The sequence below is a fragment of the Osmerus mordax genome, chromosome 17 (genome assembly GCF_038355195.1).
Source record: "Osmerus mordax isolate fOsmMor3 chromosome 17, fOsmMor3.pri, whole genome shotgun sequence".
Taxonomy (NCBI): Eukaryota; Metazoa; Chordata; class Actinopteri; order Osmeriformes; family Osmeridae; genus Osmerus; species Osmerus mordax.
This window is the reverse complement of record NC_090066.1, coordinates 7,148,563-7,167,222: the sequence shown is the minus strand read 5'-3', so window position 1 is coordinate 7,167,222 and position 18,660 is coordinate 7,148,563. Positions and strand designations below refer to the sequence as shown.

The 18,660-nt window shown below is 44.3% G+C and overlaps 3 protein-coding genes across 4 annotated transcripts in view; 1 reads left to right on the top strand and 2 right to left on the bottom strand.

The window, feature by feature from the left end:
* rerg (RAS-like, estrogen-regulated, growth inhibitor) overlaps positions 1–1,019 on the bottom strand; it is a 28,153-nt gene extending 27,134 nt beyond the window's left edge. Inside the window, exon 1 of the mRNA XM_067254489.1 lies at positions 781–1,019. The gene's annotated coding sequence lies outside the window, so the exon portion shown is untranslated. The remainder of the gene's footprint in view (positions 1–780) is intronic.
* A 528-nt stretch (positions 1,020–1,547) lies between these two features.
* Positions 1,548–7,602, bottom strand: tspan33a (tetraspanin 33a). Its single transcript, XM_067254452.1, has 8 exons — positions 7,347–7,602; positions 4,452–4,509; positions 3,702–3,829; positions 3,373–3,447; positions 2,963–3,058; positions 2,732–2,860; positions 2,444–2,605; positions 1,548–2,321 (listed from the first exon to the last, which is right to left on the bottom strand). The coding sequence occupies exons 1-8, from the start codon at positions 7,440–7,442 to the stop codon at positions 2,220–2,222; spliced, it is 846 nt and encodes a 281-aa protein (XP_067110553.1). The 5' UTR covers positions 7,443–7,602; the 3' UTR covers positions 1,548–2,219.
* Positions 7,603–8,451: 849 nt separating this feature from the next.
* slc26a5 (solute carrier family 26 member 5) lies at positions 8,452–18,597 on the top strand. Of its 2 annotated transcripts, none has more exons than XM_067254420.1 (18): positions 8,452–8,531; positions 9,506–9,931; positions 10,255–10,394; positions 10,747–10,857; positions 12,769–12,947; positions 13,505–13,669; positions 13,800–14,035; positions 14,239–14,386; positions 14,723–14,836; positions 15,056–15,133; positions 15,312–15,407; positions 15,569–15,675; positions 15,849–15,918; positions 16,160–16,252; positions 16,490–16,618; positions 16,923–17,141; positions 17,289–17,343; positions 17,560–18,597. In XM_067254420.1, exons 2-18 carry the CDS (start codon positions 9,774–9,776, stop codon positions 17,697–17,699), a joined length of 2,238 nt encoding a protein of 745 aa, XP_067110521.1. In that variant the 5' UTR covers positions 8,452–8,531; positions 9,506–9,773; the 3' UTR covers positions 17,700–18,597. The 2 variants fall into 2 exon arrangements, with proteins under 2 accessions (XP_067110521.1, XP_067110520.1); XM_067254419.1 differs by having other exon boundaries at positions 8,470–8,589; positions 9,504–9,931.
* The last annotated feature ends 63 nt before the right edge of the window (positions 18,598–18,660 follow it).

Genomic DNA, 18,660 nt, shown 5'->3' with positions numbered 1-18,660 from the left:
ACTTTCCACAGTCTGAAAAATTAAGCGTATTTACGGGGAAATCAGCTATCTTTTGAAACGCTCAGAAGCGGATTCCACAATGTTATACAAATCTGTCACGGCGGAGCGATGGTTAAAGGCGGTCGACTGTTCGCTTTCCTTTTGACTCTCCTGAATGACCTGCTCTCTGAACATCTGATCTCTCACACAACACTCCGCGCTGTCACATCAAGACGCACCAATCACGTATTTCTCGATAATATGTTCCTTATAAGAGCACGTCATATTATTCTAACTTCCACATGCCGATGCTGGTGGCTGATCGACTTCATATGAGTGTCACTACATCATGACGAGTTGTCCTACACAATAATTGAGTCATATCTTCCAAACATCTGGTTATAGCACGCAGTAGGCATATGGCTCTCAGTAGCCTATATAATGTTGGTATATGAGGATAACCACTATATGCTGGAAGACATAGGTTATTAGTCTGTTGTAGGCTATCCATTGTTGTTCCAGAACAGCCGACTGACAATAAACCCATCAAACTCCCCACACCACAATGATATGTATTAACATTTTATACAGATTTAAAAATGTTATAGGTCTACTTATAAAATGCAAGTCAAGTCATTTGGCTGCAGTACGGTCCATATGATTGGTGTGATTTCATTTGCCAGCAGAACCAATACTGGGTGTGCGGTCAACGTAAACAGACAGGGATAGTGGACAATGAACTGGAGTAGGCTACATGTCACACAAGAGAAGAAACATTTTACGGTTTTATGGTCCACTCACCGGAAATAGGATACGATGACAACTATTTGTTATTTGAGCAAGCTGATCTCAGCTCTAAAAGTTGATCAGTTTTCCTCCACTTTGCGTAAACGTGCAGACGATTTCTTGACCTTCCCAAAACCAACACACGATATGGACGCAGGGCAGCGCATGCACTGCTAAATGCGATGGGTAGACACCCCGGATGTCGTCCGGTCCAAACTGACTAAACCACGGAACAACTGCACGTTTGTCCGAGAACTTGTTTCAACTGGAGGGTAGTTGAAAGACTGAGAGACAAGCTGCTGAACTTGATATTTAAAACCACAGTGTGCTGCATACCCTTGCATCCTGCATCAATTTGAAGCGGCATAGCACCCTCTACTGTCGGCATATAAAACTAATGGAGGGAGAGGAGTTGGAGGAAAGTTCTATGAAATCCTTCAATATGTTCTGTGGAGTTAGGATATTGAGTTAGCACTTGTGGAGTAAGGATAGTGACCACAAGTTGGAATAACTGCCCAACATGGAGCAGATAATAAATAGAAAGATGTTTACATCTTAAACATGATAATATGATGATAACATTTTAGATTATTTTCTGGTGACGTGTTTTTTGTTTTGTTTTGTAACTTCGTTAGACTTCATCTCTGCAATCATGTATGCAGCTTTATGCAGCTCGTGCCAAGCTAAACACTCGAGTGTTATGGAAAATAAAAAGCGTTTATTATAAGCTTATGCATGTTGGAACGTGTTTGTACTTGTATGTATTGTGCCTCCCACAATCATTCAGTCAAAAGAAAATATTTATTAAGATCTATAAACATCTTATTTCTCAAAATATGTATTTGAAACATTCAAAACAATCATTCAAGATACCACGGGAGAAGACCTATTTGTAACGTAAATCGAAATATCAAAAACTTTACAAAAGGTCAATACCCCTGAAAAGTATTAGATCATTTGTAACAGAGATGGTTGTCAGGAGACTCACAGGTCAGCTTATATACAAAGTTCACTAAAATATGTACAACATGATCTTATTTCCAATCATTAAACAGCGACCCACAGTAACCTATATTCACAAAAACTAACATAACAGAATTGATAGCCTTTAGACTACTTTTATTTCCATTTTCAATGTCCAGTACCATGATAGATAGATAGATATATGATAAGCAGGGATGGGTTATATGATGATCAGCTGGTTTAAAAACTTTTTCAAAAACATTTGGCATTTTGGTCTTGGCCAGTTTTAACTGGCTAATCCATAACCAACCAGGATCTCCTCAGGCTGAAAGCATCATTGTATTGTCTTGCAAGTTGACCAACATGCAAGTTGGGTCCATGTCCAGTAGAGGGCAATAAAGACCCACCACACACCCTCCCATACAAATATCCCCAGTCCTGGTCCAGGCTACTCCGGTCTGGATGGATGGATGGTACTGGATGTCAGTGGATCAGCCCCATGGATCAGAATGGTGCAGCTGGTTGTAGTTCTGAAGCTCGATCTGGTCCTTGATCTGGTTGATCAGGACTTGGGACAAGAGGATCCCCACCAGCTAACAAGGAAGAGGAATAACAAGAAGGTATTTCGCTCACTAGTGGCAGCGGAGACGTTTGTGTGTGTGTATGAGCATATATGTGTCGGAGCGTCAGTGTCAGTGACGGTGTGTGTGTCTACCTGTGGTATGGCCAGGCCCAGGGCTATGCCCCCGAGCAGAAACAGGTTGCTGTGGATCCAGTTCACCAGCTTGTCGATGCAGCCGTTGGTATAGATGAAGGCTCCAGCCTCCAAGTACTTCAGCTCCTGCATCCCCTGGCCACACATCGTGTTGATGACCGCCTAGACATGAAGAAACATACTTCCAGGTTCATCCGATAAACCTGTTCAGCTAAACGGACAAGCCACGAAAGATAATCACAGAGGCTAATCTGATATGTATGAACAGTAAGAGAAGGCGTGGCTGACCTGGTCTTTGGATATGAGGCAGCAGGAGAACGGGACAGAGCAGCGCTCTCGGCTGGGGTTGTCTGGAGTGCAGTTAAAGTACATGTTCTGGGACCAGTCGGTATATGTCACACCTCCACAGCAGCTGAACTGGGGAGGATTCAAGTATAGTGTTTAGAACTGACATTTTTATGAAAGCTTGCGTCCTATAATGGTTTTTCGAATGATAAGATTTTATGTAAATATCATTACTTCTTTCTGTCCGAAATCAATGAGGTTTTGAAGATCAATGTCATCCCTGTAATGAACGATAGCCCTGTTGATGATCTCAGTCACTCTATTACGAGCCTTTGGGAGGGGGGGAAAGATAATAGCAATTTCATTTCCAACTATGCATCCTGTTAGTGAAGGCCAATGATAGTGAAATTAGTGAGTCATTTAATATATACATATATTTATTCACAGAACACAAACCTCTATCATTTTTCTAAAAATAAACATCCCAAAAGGATTGCGTGTGTCAAAATAACAGCAGTCTAATATACTGAGCAACAGAGGGCGCTCTTTACGTAGAAGAAGGGGGCTTGGTGAATGTACAGGTTAACTACTGCTTCTTACTATACTACAATACTACATCGCTGAAATAAACTTTAATACTGTACCTTATCTGAGAAGACAAAGCCAAGGACGCCAGCAGCTAACTGAAGCAGGAAGATTATTGTCAGGCAGATGCAGAACTAGGGGACAGAGAAAGACTGGTTTCATTCAAAGGCCTTTCACAGTGTTTTCAAGGCCTTCAAGTGTTATATAACTTCTAGAAGCACTACAGTATCTCACCTGAACACAACATCATGTGAGCTGTCTGCTACATTACGTGACTTGTAGACTACAGCATGTCACCTGTACAGTACATCATGTGACTTGTACATTACCTCATGTGACCGGTACACTACAGTATATCACAGTTCAGCAGGCAGACCAGACCACTAACCGTTTGCAGGAGGCAGATGTTCTCTCTAAGGGAGCCCACACAGCCAGTGAAGGTGATGAGAAACATCAACACCCCCACGACCATCAACAGGATGGCAGGGTCCACGGACAGACAGGCCATAGCGGCCTCTGAAGTACCCAGGGGAAAGAGGGGTGATGGAGGGTGAGAGGTGGAACAGAGAGGGCAGAGTGATATGTCAGACAGAGAAAGAAGGGCAGGAGATTTAAAGAAGGGGATTTGAGAGGGTCAGATGAGATTGTGCCAATACATCAAATATTTGGTTAATTTTTAAAGCACACTGAGCTCCTGGTAATTCTTTTTTTTTATAATTCACAGACAGATAAAAAAAAAAGTGAAATAGGATTTGTAAGCAGTAGCATTTCTGAAATTCCTCATGACAAAATGACCTTTGGAATCCTAAACTACTCTAACTAAAACCTCTCTAATGTGATCCTGGCCATAGCTGCCTTTGGTGTGTTGTCTGTCTCTGCATTCAATAGGCATGGTTATAACACAAAGCCATTGAGGCAGTTCTTGAAACTCAATACTGCCCATGCACCAACACTTCTGGCAACATATGCGCTGATTCCAGCCCTAACAGCACACCAAACACTTTCCTCCAATCACTTATTAATCAATGTATTAATTGTATATTCAATTGTGTTAATTCTTGGTTTAAAACATATTTTACGCAGTTGGTTTACTTTCATTGTGTACAGTGGGGTATTTATTTAACCGAAGGTTATTTACCTGCCTGCTTCATCATCCGGGCATACACACCAATGGATACCATCACCAAGGAGATAATCTGAGGGACACAGAATGAGAAAAGAAAACCTATGGATCAATGTAACGCAATGAGGTATGTTTCAACATTCTTTCATGAGAAACATACAAAGGAGTGTGTAGCATTCTCACATTAAAATGAGGTCGGAAAAATTGAATACTCATCATGAATCATCAATCATATGAATAAGTAAAATCTCAAATATGCCAGTGGGAGTTAAGGAGCAAACGTTTAATCTTTGGTGTTATGAACACTGGAGATGCTGAGGGGGGCAACTTAAAAAGCAGAGCATGGGGTTGTGTTCTCTTCTGTCTTTGCTTTAGTTTGACTAAATTAACTTGGAACGGTAAGCGAAGTCTTGTCTTATAATGGGTCTTTCACTCCCCACTCAACACTGAGGGGGCTACACAGCCCCAACACAGCCCAAACAATACAGATCCCCCTCCCCCAGGGTCCTCCCACCCCCCTCTTCCAGTCCAGACCCTGTATCTAGTTACCACACTGCACCTTGTGCTTTGGGGAGGGGAAGGGCAGGTAAGGTTTTATACCTGACAAAAGAACAGGGACAATACACGCTGTTTTTATGTGTGAATAAAAATACTGACATTTCTAAAATGCTGCATGACTGCAACAGAGAATCTGGTTATATCACAAACTGTACCTAGACTATCTTTTTGTTTGTTGAGCCACAGATACAACACAATTATACAGACTAGATTTTTAAAGGATCCTTGTCTCTGACAGCCTGGGGGGATGGAAAACCAAGTTTAGAATGCATTCCACACAGCACCTATGCAAGTTTGCACAAGATTTTATCCTGTTCCCACAAGCCCAAGATCTAGATACAGTTAGAACAGCACGCACTGCCTGAGGTGGCATTTTGTGATGGAACAGTCAGGATTTTTTAAGGTTAAACTTAAGTTCTACAAGTTAGCAGAGGCTCACTTTACTCAATTTGATGGAACTGATAACAACAGTTAGTAAAGGAAATGCCTAGTATAGGCATTTCCTTTTCTAGACAACAGTTCTTAACCATCAAACTCTGTGTGGGAGTTTCCTGTCTTCTGTACGGATGTGCGTGTTTGTTACCACTTCTCTGTTGAAGTTTCACAGTACATTACTCATGTTGCCTCAATACTGGGCATGTATGTTTCATGGTGCAGAGTAGACAAAGCACTGGGCATAAATCCATATAAATACTGTTAAGTCATCCATTCTAACACCTCAGAAAAAGGATATGAAATCCTAGTCTGCAACAACAATTTGTTCTAATACTGTGGGAGTTATGCATGAAATCCCTCTACTGTGGTACAGTGGGTGGAGGTTTTGGCTCTCTATTCACTTAGAACAGCACATTAACTAGGTTGGAACATTATTGCATGTGACACACTATTAGTAATGACTGTACACAGTGTGTTGTAAGCATTACACGGGAACTACAGGCCTAGATTCTAGGAGTGCTGGTATGGCAAGCCATCCTAAAACATTGTGGCTGCTGTCGTATCCATGATTAATTTTCTGTCTAACTGAATAACAAACTCCTGTTGGCTGTATGTTATCTTTGTTTTCGCTATTCACTGCAAATTCCGTCCTCTGACCTTCATGCCTCTCTGCTGGTGCCCTTCTGGATCTGATTTGTTCCCGTGGAGCTACTATCATGACATGAAAGTTGTGTCACATGCATTAGTGAGTCAGTCTAGTTTGGAGTATATTGTTTCAAAGAGCTCCAGTGCCCCGTTGACAATCTGTCTCACACTGACATTACTGGTGCCCTACAGCTTCCCCATGGGGATTAATAATGTACCCATTCATCCAACCATCTATGTATCCATCTATCTATCTATCTATCATGATGAAACTCATTGACCCAAGAACAATGAAAGTACCCTCTCAAGATCTGAAGGGAAACAAGTTTAAAAGGGTATTTACAAATATTAACTGACAACTCCTTGGTGGTTTGAGTGAAGTGTCTGAGATGCTTATTTGACTGCCAAATAGATGTGAATGCAGGATAAAGCATGGGGCCCTCTTCAGACAGAGCCCTGTGTCGCCCCATCAGCATATGAATCAAAGAATCTTAGAGCCTCTTAGCAACAGTGTACTGCACGAAAGGGAGTTGTGAAACTGGATTGGCATAAAGTACGGGGGGGATATATCTTTTGTGTTTTGTTTACTGAGTCGATGGGTTTCTGTATTATTGAAATGTTAAAAGTGTTAAATGTTAAATTGATTTTAATCTTAAGGGCAGATCATTCTTGATATAGTGTCTAATTTCGTCCAAATTAGACTGTTGGAAATAGGTGAAACTTTCAGTGGAATGTAACTGTGTTCAAGTATGGACAGGCATTCCTCAACACGCCTTGACCTCTTATTATACCATCACGATGTTCATCAACAACAACTAGATAAACCACAAATGATATAGCACAAGTGTAAATTCGTATAACATAGAACATCTAAATCAAATGGAGAGGGACAATTATGGTCTATCTGTAAAAACAACAGGAGGTTAGTCCCATAGTAGACTGAACCCCTGATAATACTAATAAAATCAGTCGATAATGCTTATCTCCAGTCTCAGTATAGACAAGAAACTCCGGTTTGATACTGGAATACTGAATCTGGCATACTCACTTTAGTTTATCCTGAAATGTTGATAGAAAAGTAATAAAATAAAATGAGTTTATGTATTGCTGCTGCACTACACTGAACATTACAACCCTCCAAAATAAATTATTAACCTGCCTAAATGCCTAATCCGGTTCAATTGTTATGTTAACTTGACTTGAAACCAACCAGAAAAGAAAGCAGTAAACAGCTTTACCATCGAATACCTTGTTTTTCAACACAACACTTACCCAAAAAATTAAGTTGAAAATGAAAAGTAAATATTTGACCACTGGACTAACAAACGTGAAGTCCTCGTCATATTCCTGTCCCCTTCTTCTCCCCATGTTAACAAGAATATCCAGATAGTTCCTGGGTAAATAACCTACAATCTTGGTATAGTAAAGTTCAACTCAATGCATTCTGTAGGCTATTGGTCACAAAAGCATGTTCGCCTTTTTCCCGATGATTGGCAAGTTTGGTCATATTTCCTTGTTCTTGCTTGGACAGGACACGACAGTGATTTGAGAAACCGAATGAACAGCGCTTGGCTGTCAAGAAGAAGGCGTGTCTTCTCAATTTGAAGCAGTAGACTGTCACCTGAAGTGACCGGTCTAGCAGCAACATACGGCGAATATGCTAAATGAAGCCTATACCATGTTAGGCTAGTTAGATTCATTTGATATCCTCTTCGTGGCTTAATACTAGTCATTTTTATGCATCGGCTTGTGTGATTGTGTGATGGCAGGATCTCATGATTTACTGGTCGCTCCGTCCGGTTGCAAATGTCTAATACCCGGGTCTAGGTGCATTAGGCTCACAAATCCATTGGCCACCACGTCGCAAATTGTAAAGTTAACGGTTTAGTCAGCACACAAGAACCATGCTTCTGCCTGTGTGACGGGTAAGTCGGTAAATAAATGATCAACCCAGTGACGTACAGTTGCCACAGTCAGTATGTTGTCAGTTTGCAGACAAGCACGTCATCTGGTGGTCACATACTGTCTTTGTATTTTATGCCGAAACGGAGGTTAAGCCGTATTCGGAATAGTATTCGAATAATGAATTTTTGGTGAGGAATCGAAAAAATATTAGGCCTACCTCAATCTGTGCATTAAATACAAATATAGACGATTAGAGAACGGCACAGAGAACGCCAGATACATTCACAATTCCTCTTAAAAGAACCGTTTAATTGTAAATATCGGAGCTTCCCTTAATTCATGGTTACACAAAGACAATTTTGGCCAATTCCAACAACAAACTACATTTTAATGTAAAATACAAATCCCATGACCACGGGACGTCTGACGTATAGCGTGACGTGTTCGACACACGCATCAAGTGATTTTCTCTGGAAGAGTACATGCAGCTGTCGACGGTTGTGAAAGGGCATTCCGGGTGTTAAACTGTAACTGGAGTCCAGTGCGAGGTCAGTGTGTATAATATTGGTGTCTCCCTAGTGTGTGGCATCCTAGGCAGAGGTTGCGAGAGGTAAGACATGGTCCATTGTCCGCATCTTCCATATAACTCTGAATGTCAGCTTATGCAGCTATCCCATCCCTATCTCGCCATAACCTGCATTTCAGGTTCTAACCCTTCAAGTAACCTTTATTTGTTTTAAGGCATATATATTTCTTGCTATTTCTGTCGTTATTAGTGACATCATAACCAACTACTTACAAACTTATGTAACTATAAGGTTAACGTAGCTAACTGTGATTATGGCTAAATGAGAGAGATCTCTCTTATTAGCAAAGTAGCTAGTTCCATGGCTACTTAACTAGTCATGTAGATTTTCATGAACAGGTTAGCTACTCCGCAAGTGTGTGTTTCGGTGGCGTAAGAATTGATTCATTAGTGTCCTCAAATTTGTACATTGAATGTTATTTAGTAAATACCTCCGCGAAATGTCAAGGACAAGGTGACTGTAAGTGCTCTGTACAACTAGTAGATTCCTTAGAGTTGTGAGTTGCATCTTGAAAGGTCAGGGTACTATCATGGTCTGTATTGCTGTGACCAGCCTGTCTGAAATGTAGCTTGGGCAATGTCATTGATTACAAATGAACTTCTAGCCTTTATTGATTTAAAGAGCCATTTATTGATTTTCAAAGCAAATGTTCAATGTTGCATGTTTCTTTTTTCATCTGCCTCTTTTCCAACATGATCTGTTATCAAATATTTAGTTATCAAGAAACGGACATGAAATGTTTTGCACCTGTAGTTTACTTTTGAGATTTTTCTGATCAATGAAAAATATCCTTAAGCATAATTATGTAGCCGAATGAAAGCAAGCCACTGTGTGAACAGGACTCCACCACCAGAAGCAGCGCCAGAATTGTGGTTTTGTGTAAAAAAAAAAAATAAAAAATAAAAAAAAAAACGTATTTCTGTCTCTTCCGTCTCAGAGCAAGACAGTATACCAGAAGACCAACCAACAGAGCAGGAAAGAGAGAGGGAAAGACTGCACGATTGAGTAAAAGAGGAAGAGGGATAGCTCCACCCATCAAGCAAAAGCAGGATATAAGTGCAAAAGCCAACCAGCCAGATGGACAGTCACAGTTAAGTGGAGACAGCCGGACAGAAAGTTGCTTCCAACTTCCCTCCCCCTCTACGAGCCCTCGTCTCCTCCTGCAGCTCCTGCCCACCTGTCATGCCCGGGGGGTCCTCTCCGTGTTATGGAACGTGTGACGCTTAGCGAGGAGGATGAGCCCTCTCCGCTCGTGTACCGTGTGGAGCGTCCCGTCTACGACGAGGCCTTCCTCGACACCCAACTTCTGCATCACAGGGTCAGGAGCCCCAAGACCCTCCAGAAGAGGCTGGCGCAGCATGTCAGGTCAGTACTCCCTGTCTCTGCTTCAATAGTGAGGCAGTGAAGCTTTTTGGGTTTACTTCTTTGTTTGGTCTGTCTTTTCTCTTCCAAGCGCTTTGGATTTGAGATAATGTGATGACTTATGAAAGTGAGATGTTTAATGCAGTATTATCTAGAGTGTTTGATGTATTTTTGTTCAGTATCTGAAATAAAACAAGGAGTATCTTAATGTAAGGGAGGGAAGTGTATTTTGTTGGCAAAAAAGAAGGCGTTTTTTAATTGGAGAAAAGCACCCATTCATTCTCTTGTCTCTTCCGCTTTCTCTCCCTCCAACACAATGACCCCAGGTGTTCGTCTGAAAGGGCCAAAGCCATTGCTCTGAGTTTCCTTCCCATCCTTACATGGCTGCCGTCTTATCCAGTCAAGGAGTACCTCTTTGGCGACGTGGTTTCAGGCATCAGCACAGGGGTCATGCAACTTCCTCAAGGTCAGTAGCTATGAAACACATTGTCAAGGTCTATGTCATACATGAACATGGTCAAGGTCAGTACCTGTGACATACATTAACAAGACAAACATAGTAGGCAGATAAGGTTCTAGCATTTCAGAGTAAACCCCCAGATGCCAGACTTCCCAGAAAGCTTGTTGTTTTGTAAATTTCTTTTAGAGGGGGGGTATTATTTTAGTATATTTCGTTTCAATGCAATCTCTCGTGTTTTGCTGCCTCTGTCTCTCCATCTCCCTCCCGCTCTCCTTCTCTTTGTCTCCTACTCTCCGTCTCTCCTACTTTCTCTCTCTCTCTCTCCCTCCCTCTCCATCTTGCCTCCATCCCTCCCCAGGTCTTGCCTATGCGATGCTGGCTGCTGTGCCCCCTGTTTATGGCCTCTACTCCTCCTTCTACCCTGTCCTGCTGTATACCTTCTTTGGGACCTCCAGACATGTATCCATAGGTAAGCTCTGTTTTATTTCTCTACTACTGGGAGTTATAGAACGTCAATTAGTATACAGTATAGCTTGTTGGTTAGAACTCGGCTCTTCTGAGCCTTGATCTGCTGCTATACTCTCTTTATGCTGCTTTGGATAAAATGGTAAATCAAGTGTAAATGTCATGATAAAAGCGGATCAGGATGTGGCCTTACAATACTGCCTACTGTCTGGTCTTGTTTCCCAGTGGAGATGAAGGGTAGGGCCCCAGGATGGGAGGGGGGGAGGGGGGGGGCGTAATACCAAGCCTATTACTTCCCAAGACATTTAATCACACCCCCCTCCCCAACCTGCCAACCCTGACCTAATAAACCATCACCTTTAAGGATACTTTATATCCTGCCATCTATTATTTCCCTGGGCAACTGTTGACCTTTTAACATAACCAAGAAGGTTTCACAATATGTGCCAAGAACAGGTTGACCTCTATGAATCATGTCAAACGTCTTTAATCAAGGGTGTGTTCTCTGAACGATAACTCCAAAACTCACAGATGACAAGACTAATAGTTGATTGTTGGGTTCGTGTAGAATTAGAAATGTTTTGACAAGGCACGACATATTGTGATTTGGAATCTGATGACCTTGCCTGATTTTTGGGAGGTCATTGGAGTTCATGGGATTTACGTTACTGTCAAGTAAGGACAGCCATTTTTACACACACACATTTTTAAAAGGGCTTGTGCTGTCTTCCATTTCACCTGACACGCTTTTACCTCCCCCACTATGGAAAAGTCCTGAGTCATGCCTATACACAAGAGAAACAGAGAATAGTCAGCTGGGAACTGATTTAGGGTTTTGAACGTTGTCCCACTGGACCAGAAGTTCTCAATAGGATTGATTACTTTTGATATTTGACAGCTAGTTCTGTGAAGTATCTACCTAAAACCAAAAAATTAATGTCTGGGCAGTTGTCCAACTGTTTGGCAATAAGGTCTGGTGAACAAAGGCATGTATGTCTACACACACACACACACACACACACACACACACACACCTCTTCCCAGAATTCTTTACTGTTGAAAAAAAAAAACTGCTTATTACTATAAGCACAATGATGTAATCTGAGATTACTCCCCTCTACAGGGGGTTGGTTTAGGTGTGGCTTTGACGCCTGTGTGTGTGTGTGTGTGTGTGTGTGTGTGTGTGTGTGTGTGTGTGTGTGTGTGTGTGTGTGTGTGTGTGTGTGTGTGTGTGTGTGTGTGTGTGTGTGTGTGTGTGTGTGTGTGTGTGTGTGTGTGTGTGTGTGTGTGTGTGTGTGTGTGTGTGTGTGTGTGTGTGTGTGTGTGTGTGTGTGTGTGTGTGTGTGTGTGTGTGTGTGTGTGTGCGTGTGCGTGTGCGCGTGTGCGTGTGCGCGTGTGCGTGTGTACACACTGTCTGGGACAACGCTGACGCCTGGCCACTGATTTGTAGTTATGAGATTGTCTCTGAGCCAGACCTAGTCAGTGTTAGCTGGTGACCCGCCACATTGACGTCGCCTGAAGGAGGTGTTCTGGACGCATGTCAGGTGGGAGCACAGAGGAATGCAGTTCTGAGAAAACCTTTTATTTATTTTAATAAATCATTTGGGGCGCAATGGCCCATACCCGAATACATTACATACAAGATGCATGAATCTACTTAACTAAAATGCTTCAATAAAAACAACCCAGGGACGGGTCAGTGGGAGTGGTCGTTTTAAAAGGCGCAGCGGATAGTTTGCTGCTGTCCCACAACGAATAATCACACCAAGCACCATGTGATTTAATGAAATATATATTTATATATTTTAAAAATTATTTGTTCATTTATTCAATAAAAAAAATTCAATTCAAAATCATTAACAGTTGGTTCTTGGGCAGCCTAACAGCGTTTGTGTATCGGCTGTCTCCTCTGTAGGCACGTTTGCAGTGATCAGCCTGATGATCGGCGGCGTGGTGGTGAGGGAGGCCCCAGACTCCATGTTCACCATGCAGGCCCTGAACGGGACCAACGGCACCCTGGTGGACACCGAGGCCCGGGACACCAGGAGGGTGGAGCTGGCCGTGGTCCTCACCACCCTGGTGGGAATCATCCAGGTGGGTCTGCCTTCTGCGACGCTCCCCCTGACCCGTCCCTCACACACACACAGACATGCACGCACAAGTTTCAAGGTGCAAGTCAAACAGGTCTTACCCGCTTGAGGTTGTTGGGCTTGCGATAGGATCTCATCACCAGGACACCGTCTCTATTGTGTGTTTGTGACGGTGTGTTTCTGCACATGTGAAACCCAGTAGCCAGCCTGTCGGGTCTCAGGCTCAGCACTCAGTGTTGATGCAACACGGTGGGATCCACACTGTTTGTTGATGTGCGAGCACACAGCCCTATCGGATGCTTGCTCCCTTGTCGTCTTTGCGTATTTGTTTATTTTCTCTCCGTGGCATGTACCAACAGTGAAGTCATGAAAACTAGTCGATCATTTATTAAGTATTGTTTCATATTGGAGGTTGTTAAATGCGTAGACCACATATATTTCTCACGCTTATGCATTTGCCTAATGCCGTCCTGGGTGTGTCTAACATTTGATGACGTCAGAATCACATCCTGCTGTAGGTTTAGATCATTTGAACCTCTGTGCCCCCTCCCCTTCCCCCAGCTGGTGTTTGGGCTGCTCCGGTTCGGCTTCGTGGCCATCTACCTGACGGAGCCTCTGGTCCGAGGCTTCACCACCGCCGCAGCCGTCCACGTCTGTGTGTCCCAGCTCAAATACCTGCTGGGCGTGAAGACCCCCCGCTTCAGCGGGCCCTTCTCAGCCCTCTATGTGAGACACACTCTGAAACACACACCCACCTAGACACCCCCACACACTCACATACACACGCACATACATACAAACACATTCCTAAACCAAGCCTCCTAATCCCCCCTCTAATTCCGCCTTCCCCCCCCAGAGCTTGAGGGCCGTGGTGAGTGACATCACCAGCACCAACGTCACCACGCTCACCGTGGGCCTGGTGTGCGTCGTGTTCCTGTACGGGGTCAAGGTCGTCAACGAGCGCTTCAAGAGCAAGCTGCCCGTCCCCATCCCCGGGGAGATCATCGTGGTCATCGTCTCCACCGGCCTCTCCTACGGCCTCAGCCTATCAGAGGGCTACCTGGTCGACGTGGTCGGGAAGATCCCCACAGGGTGAGGGAGGTCGTGTCTGGCCAGCGTAGCGGCGTAGCGCAGCATTCGAATGCCGCGCAAATCCAAACGCAATGACTCCTTCTCTCGTGTGAAGGCGGTAAAAGCTTCACTTTCAGCAACGTTTGTGACGAGAAATATTCCCTCCATAACGTGTCCTGGCTTCCCTCGTCAGCTGGCTTTTCACACAAGACGTCTGTCTACAGGCTCCTCCCTCCGGCGGTCCCCACTTTCTCCCTTCTACCAAACTTGGTCACGGATTCCTTCGCCATAGCCATCGTGGGCTTCTCCATGGGGATCTCTCTGGCCAAGACCTTTGCCCTGAAGCATGGCTACAGCGTGGATGGCAACCAGGTGTGTTTGGGCCAAGATTGGCATTGGGATGTTCCGGTTGTTGAAATGATGTTGTTGTTGTTGTTGTTGCACTGGGGTTGAGATGATGTCATCGTTTCACTGTGCCTGGTTCCTTGACTCTAACCACCGAAATACTACTGGAACCACACACGTCTGATCCTTGATTTCCTGCTGTACTTTCCACAGTACATGCGCCTTTTTGTATGTCGCTGTGGGTAAAGGATAAATGACGGCAATGTCAAATGTAGTCAGGATAGTAGTGGTGAGCCACTGGTGTTCTACAAGTGATCTTCTGCTGAGAATCTAACCCCAGCTCTGCGCTGCCCCTGTGCGTAGGAGCTGATCGCCCTGGGGATATGCAACTTTGTCAGCTCCTTCTTCCACACCTTCGCCATCACCTGTTCTATGTCTCGCAGCCTGGTGCAGGAGAGTACTGGGGGCAAGACGCAGGTAACGCACGCACGCACACACATCCTGTTTCTAAGGACACAGCGTGTTGTCATGACTGAATGGGAATTCTTTGGCTCCTTAAACATCATAAAACTATATGGCTTAGATAAGTCCCAGACACTTCCTCTTATGCTTATAAGTTATAACTAAGCGAGGTAATGGGAAATGATAAAGACGTCATTACTAATCTTATCTCTCTTTCTCTGTGTACGTCAACAGATAGCCGGCCTGCTTGCTTCACTGGTGGTGTTGCTGGTGGTTGTGGCCATTGGGTTTGTCTTCCAGCCCCTGCCACAGGTGGGTATGAGTGTGGAGCCACACACAGCCACAGCCACACTCTGTGGTTGTCTGAGCCAGCTCAGGGGCTAAAGGGGAAGTCAAACATGAAAACAAGCTTTTCCCCCGAAATGATTATCCCCCTCTAGTCTCTTCACGTACCTCACCGCCAACCCTGTTCTGCACTGTGCCACTGCAGACGGTGCTGGCTGCCATCATCATGGTGAATCTGCTGGGCATGTTCAAACAGCTGAGGGACATTCCAGTCCTGTGGAGAACCAGCAAGATTGAGCTGGTGAGTCATGACGCCACACAACCACCCAGCCTCTGACTACGGCTCACTGCTCGTGCCCGGTCACAATGTTTTCAATGCCGCGGTGACAAGACGCGTGTGTATTCCCCCCCCCCCCCCCCCCCCCCCCTCTCTCTCTCTCTGTCTCTCTCTCTCTCTCTCAGGCTATCTGGATTGTTTCCTTTGTAGCTTCTGTCCTGTTGGGACTAGATTATGGCCTGCTCGTGGCTGTAGGATTTGCAATACTGACCGTCATCTACAGAACACAAAGGTGCCCGCCCGTCCTCTTCCTCCCTTGTCCCCATCCTTCTACCCTTTTCATTCAAAAGTAAAAGTCTTCCGTTGATCATCGCAAAGCATTTCATTCGATATCTCGGGTGTCGGTAGACTTCACAATGCTGCGTCCTAGCGATGTTAACGTTGTCTCCCTTACCTGCCCTCTAGCCCAAAGACTCTGATCCTGGGACAGGTGTCCGACACGGGGCTGTACTGCGATGTGGACGAGTATGAAGAGGTGAGCGGTGCGCCATTCCTGCCACCACTGTGATGGTAGAACTGAAGGCTGAGGCAGAGGAAGGGGGGGATGGGTACAGCTCTGGTTTGAACATTTGACTACAGATCACAGTTTGCAGGCTTTAATCCCTCCCTGTACTGTATATTGCTTTGGAGTGTCTGCTGAATGAAAACGTTACTCTTTTACCGAAACGACAGTGGTGTGACAGTATCTAAGTTCCTGTGATTGCGTTTGTTTCCAGGCAACAGAATGCAAGGGGATCAAAATCTTCCACTCCAACTCCTCGATCTATTTTGCAAACAGCGACATTTATGTGAATGCCCTCAAACGGAAGGTAAACTACATGTGTAAGCGTGTATGTTGCATGCACATGTGTGTCATCAATAGCAAAGGGTTAGTTCACCTTTGGTCAGCCAATGTTTGACTGTAGCCCGTGAGCTCTTAGAAGACAGGGTTTCTTGTTCCTACAAATGCTACGCTATGTCACCACTTTGAAAAGTAAATATTAGGAGATGGGAGTCCAGCGAGATGGCCTGGCTTGATAAAATGTCTCTTATTCAAATGTTTGCAGACAGGAGTTGACCCCACTCAGCTTCAGGCTGCAAGAAAACTCCAGAAAAAAAGATTTAAGAAAGAGAAAGCTGAGAGGGACAAACTGAACCAGAAGTCGCCCCAGAAAATGAATGCTGTGGTCAAACTGGTGAGCCCTATGGTTGATAAGAGTGCACTGTGGTATTTGTGCGCATTGATTGTGGATCATTCACGCTCTCTCTCCCTGTTCAACCCAGTGTATAATAACCAATGGCAACCTCGCCAGTCAGGGCAGCCACAGCAAACTTGACTTATCCTCTCCATTCCTCCACACACAACGTCTGCACATGACCATTGTACAGCATATTTTAGAAGTCAATAGGAGAAAAAAATCCCCCCAAAATCAAATCAGACCTAGGCTATGATTGTCAGAGGCCATTCATAATACCCACGTTTCCTTTTTATTGGTCCAGGACTTGGAGCAAGGCGTGACCCACGAGGTTGTGGGTGGAGGCGTGTCCCAGACCCACCTGAACCTGCTGGGGAACGGGCAGACAGCCGAGGCCAGCACCGAGGAGTCCGACTCTGAGGTGGTCAGCTTCCTGCAGCCCCTCAGCCCTGTCCGCTCCATCATCCTGGACTGGACCCCGGTCAACTTCATCGACTCTGTGGGAGCCAAGGTCATCAGATTGGTACGTGGCTCATATTCCTGGAGGACTGAGACCCTGCTCTGATGAGACCTGGCCATGTCACAGTGACCACGTCATCTAATTGATATCAAACTTAATGTTCAGTGGCCCATGTTCAGTGGCCTCACCAGGCTCTCTGTCTCTCTGCAGCTGGTGAAGGAGTACGCAGCTGTGGACATCCAGGTGCTGCTTGCTGGATGCAGCAGTGAGTACCTCTTCTCCTAGGACACCTTGCTGTATTAAGGACTACACGATATAAGTTGTTAACATATTAATGCGACATCTTGTCTTCTGTAAAGGTTTTGCTGGGGATCTCGGGAGTTGATTTATGGTCTATTTGAGTCATTTTTTGTTTGATGATTGTAAAAAAGGCTGCATGGATTTAAATTAGATTATTTACTTCTTTTTTTCCCCCTCGCAGGAACTCTGCTCGCTGAACTCCGCAGCCTGCAGTTTTTCAGTGGGGTTGTGACCCCGGAGATGGTCTTTCCCACGGTCCATGATGCAGTGCTCCACTGTCAGTGTCACACCGTCCCACATGTCAACCACACTGTCCAATGACGCTCTCCACACAAGATGGCTTTAGAGTGGGCAGTCATATCAGGGCGGAGGTGTAGGGGAGGCATGGAAGCTGTCTGGCCCAGGACAGGGGGGGGAGGTGGGTAACAGGCGGTCCCTGTTCAGATCTTTAACCACCACACAGCAGACACTGTAGACTAACTACTATTCCACAAGTGCAATTTTATTTTATTTTTTATAAAAGATAGCGATGTATATTTGATGAAAGATTGGTGTAGTTTGGTTTTATTGCTAACATTCCTACAGTCTGAGGGCAGTTCTATTGAGGCTTTTGTTTGTCGAAAGGATTGTATTTGCTTTTTTAGAATTCCATTGCACTTTTCTAGGTTTACATCACATCACAGGTTCAGAGGAAGAAATATTTAGAGTACTGTGTTCAGTCCAGTTTTAGTATGGATTGCTGGAGGACTTCACAGGCACTGTTATTGGTTGGTTAGGCCTTTATTATCTGAACCCAGAGGGACAGTTACAGCCTTAACATAATCCTGCAGACAAGTTACTGTGTTGTATGGGCCTCTGTTACACATTGGAGAGATCTAGAAGCCTGTGTTTATTTCACTGCTGAAATCCTAGTGAATGCCAGGACTTTACCATCACCATGTGAGTACAAGCACAAAGGGTTGTTTAAAAGTGCAAAAAGTGCTCACTTTGCAATTGTCACAACTACATAAAAAAAAAAAAACATTCTATTGTCTGTCGAAATTTTACTCATAGTAATATAAAAGACTGTATAAGCGAGACCAAAGTCATTATACCAGCATTGCATTTAGTGATTCAAATCATATGAGTGCTGTTAAGTTCATATTATGCTGTATTGTTACTTGTCAAATGTCTGTAATATGATGACCCAAGCTCTATATAATAAATATTGTTTTTTTAACATCCTAATTGTACTTATGCAGACACATTCTAACTATCTGCTGTATTTGGAAGGTAAGCAGGG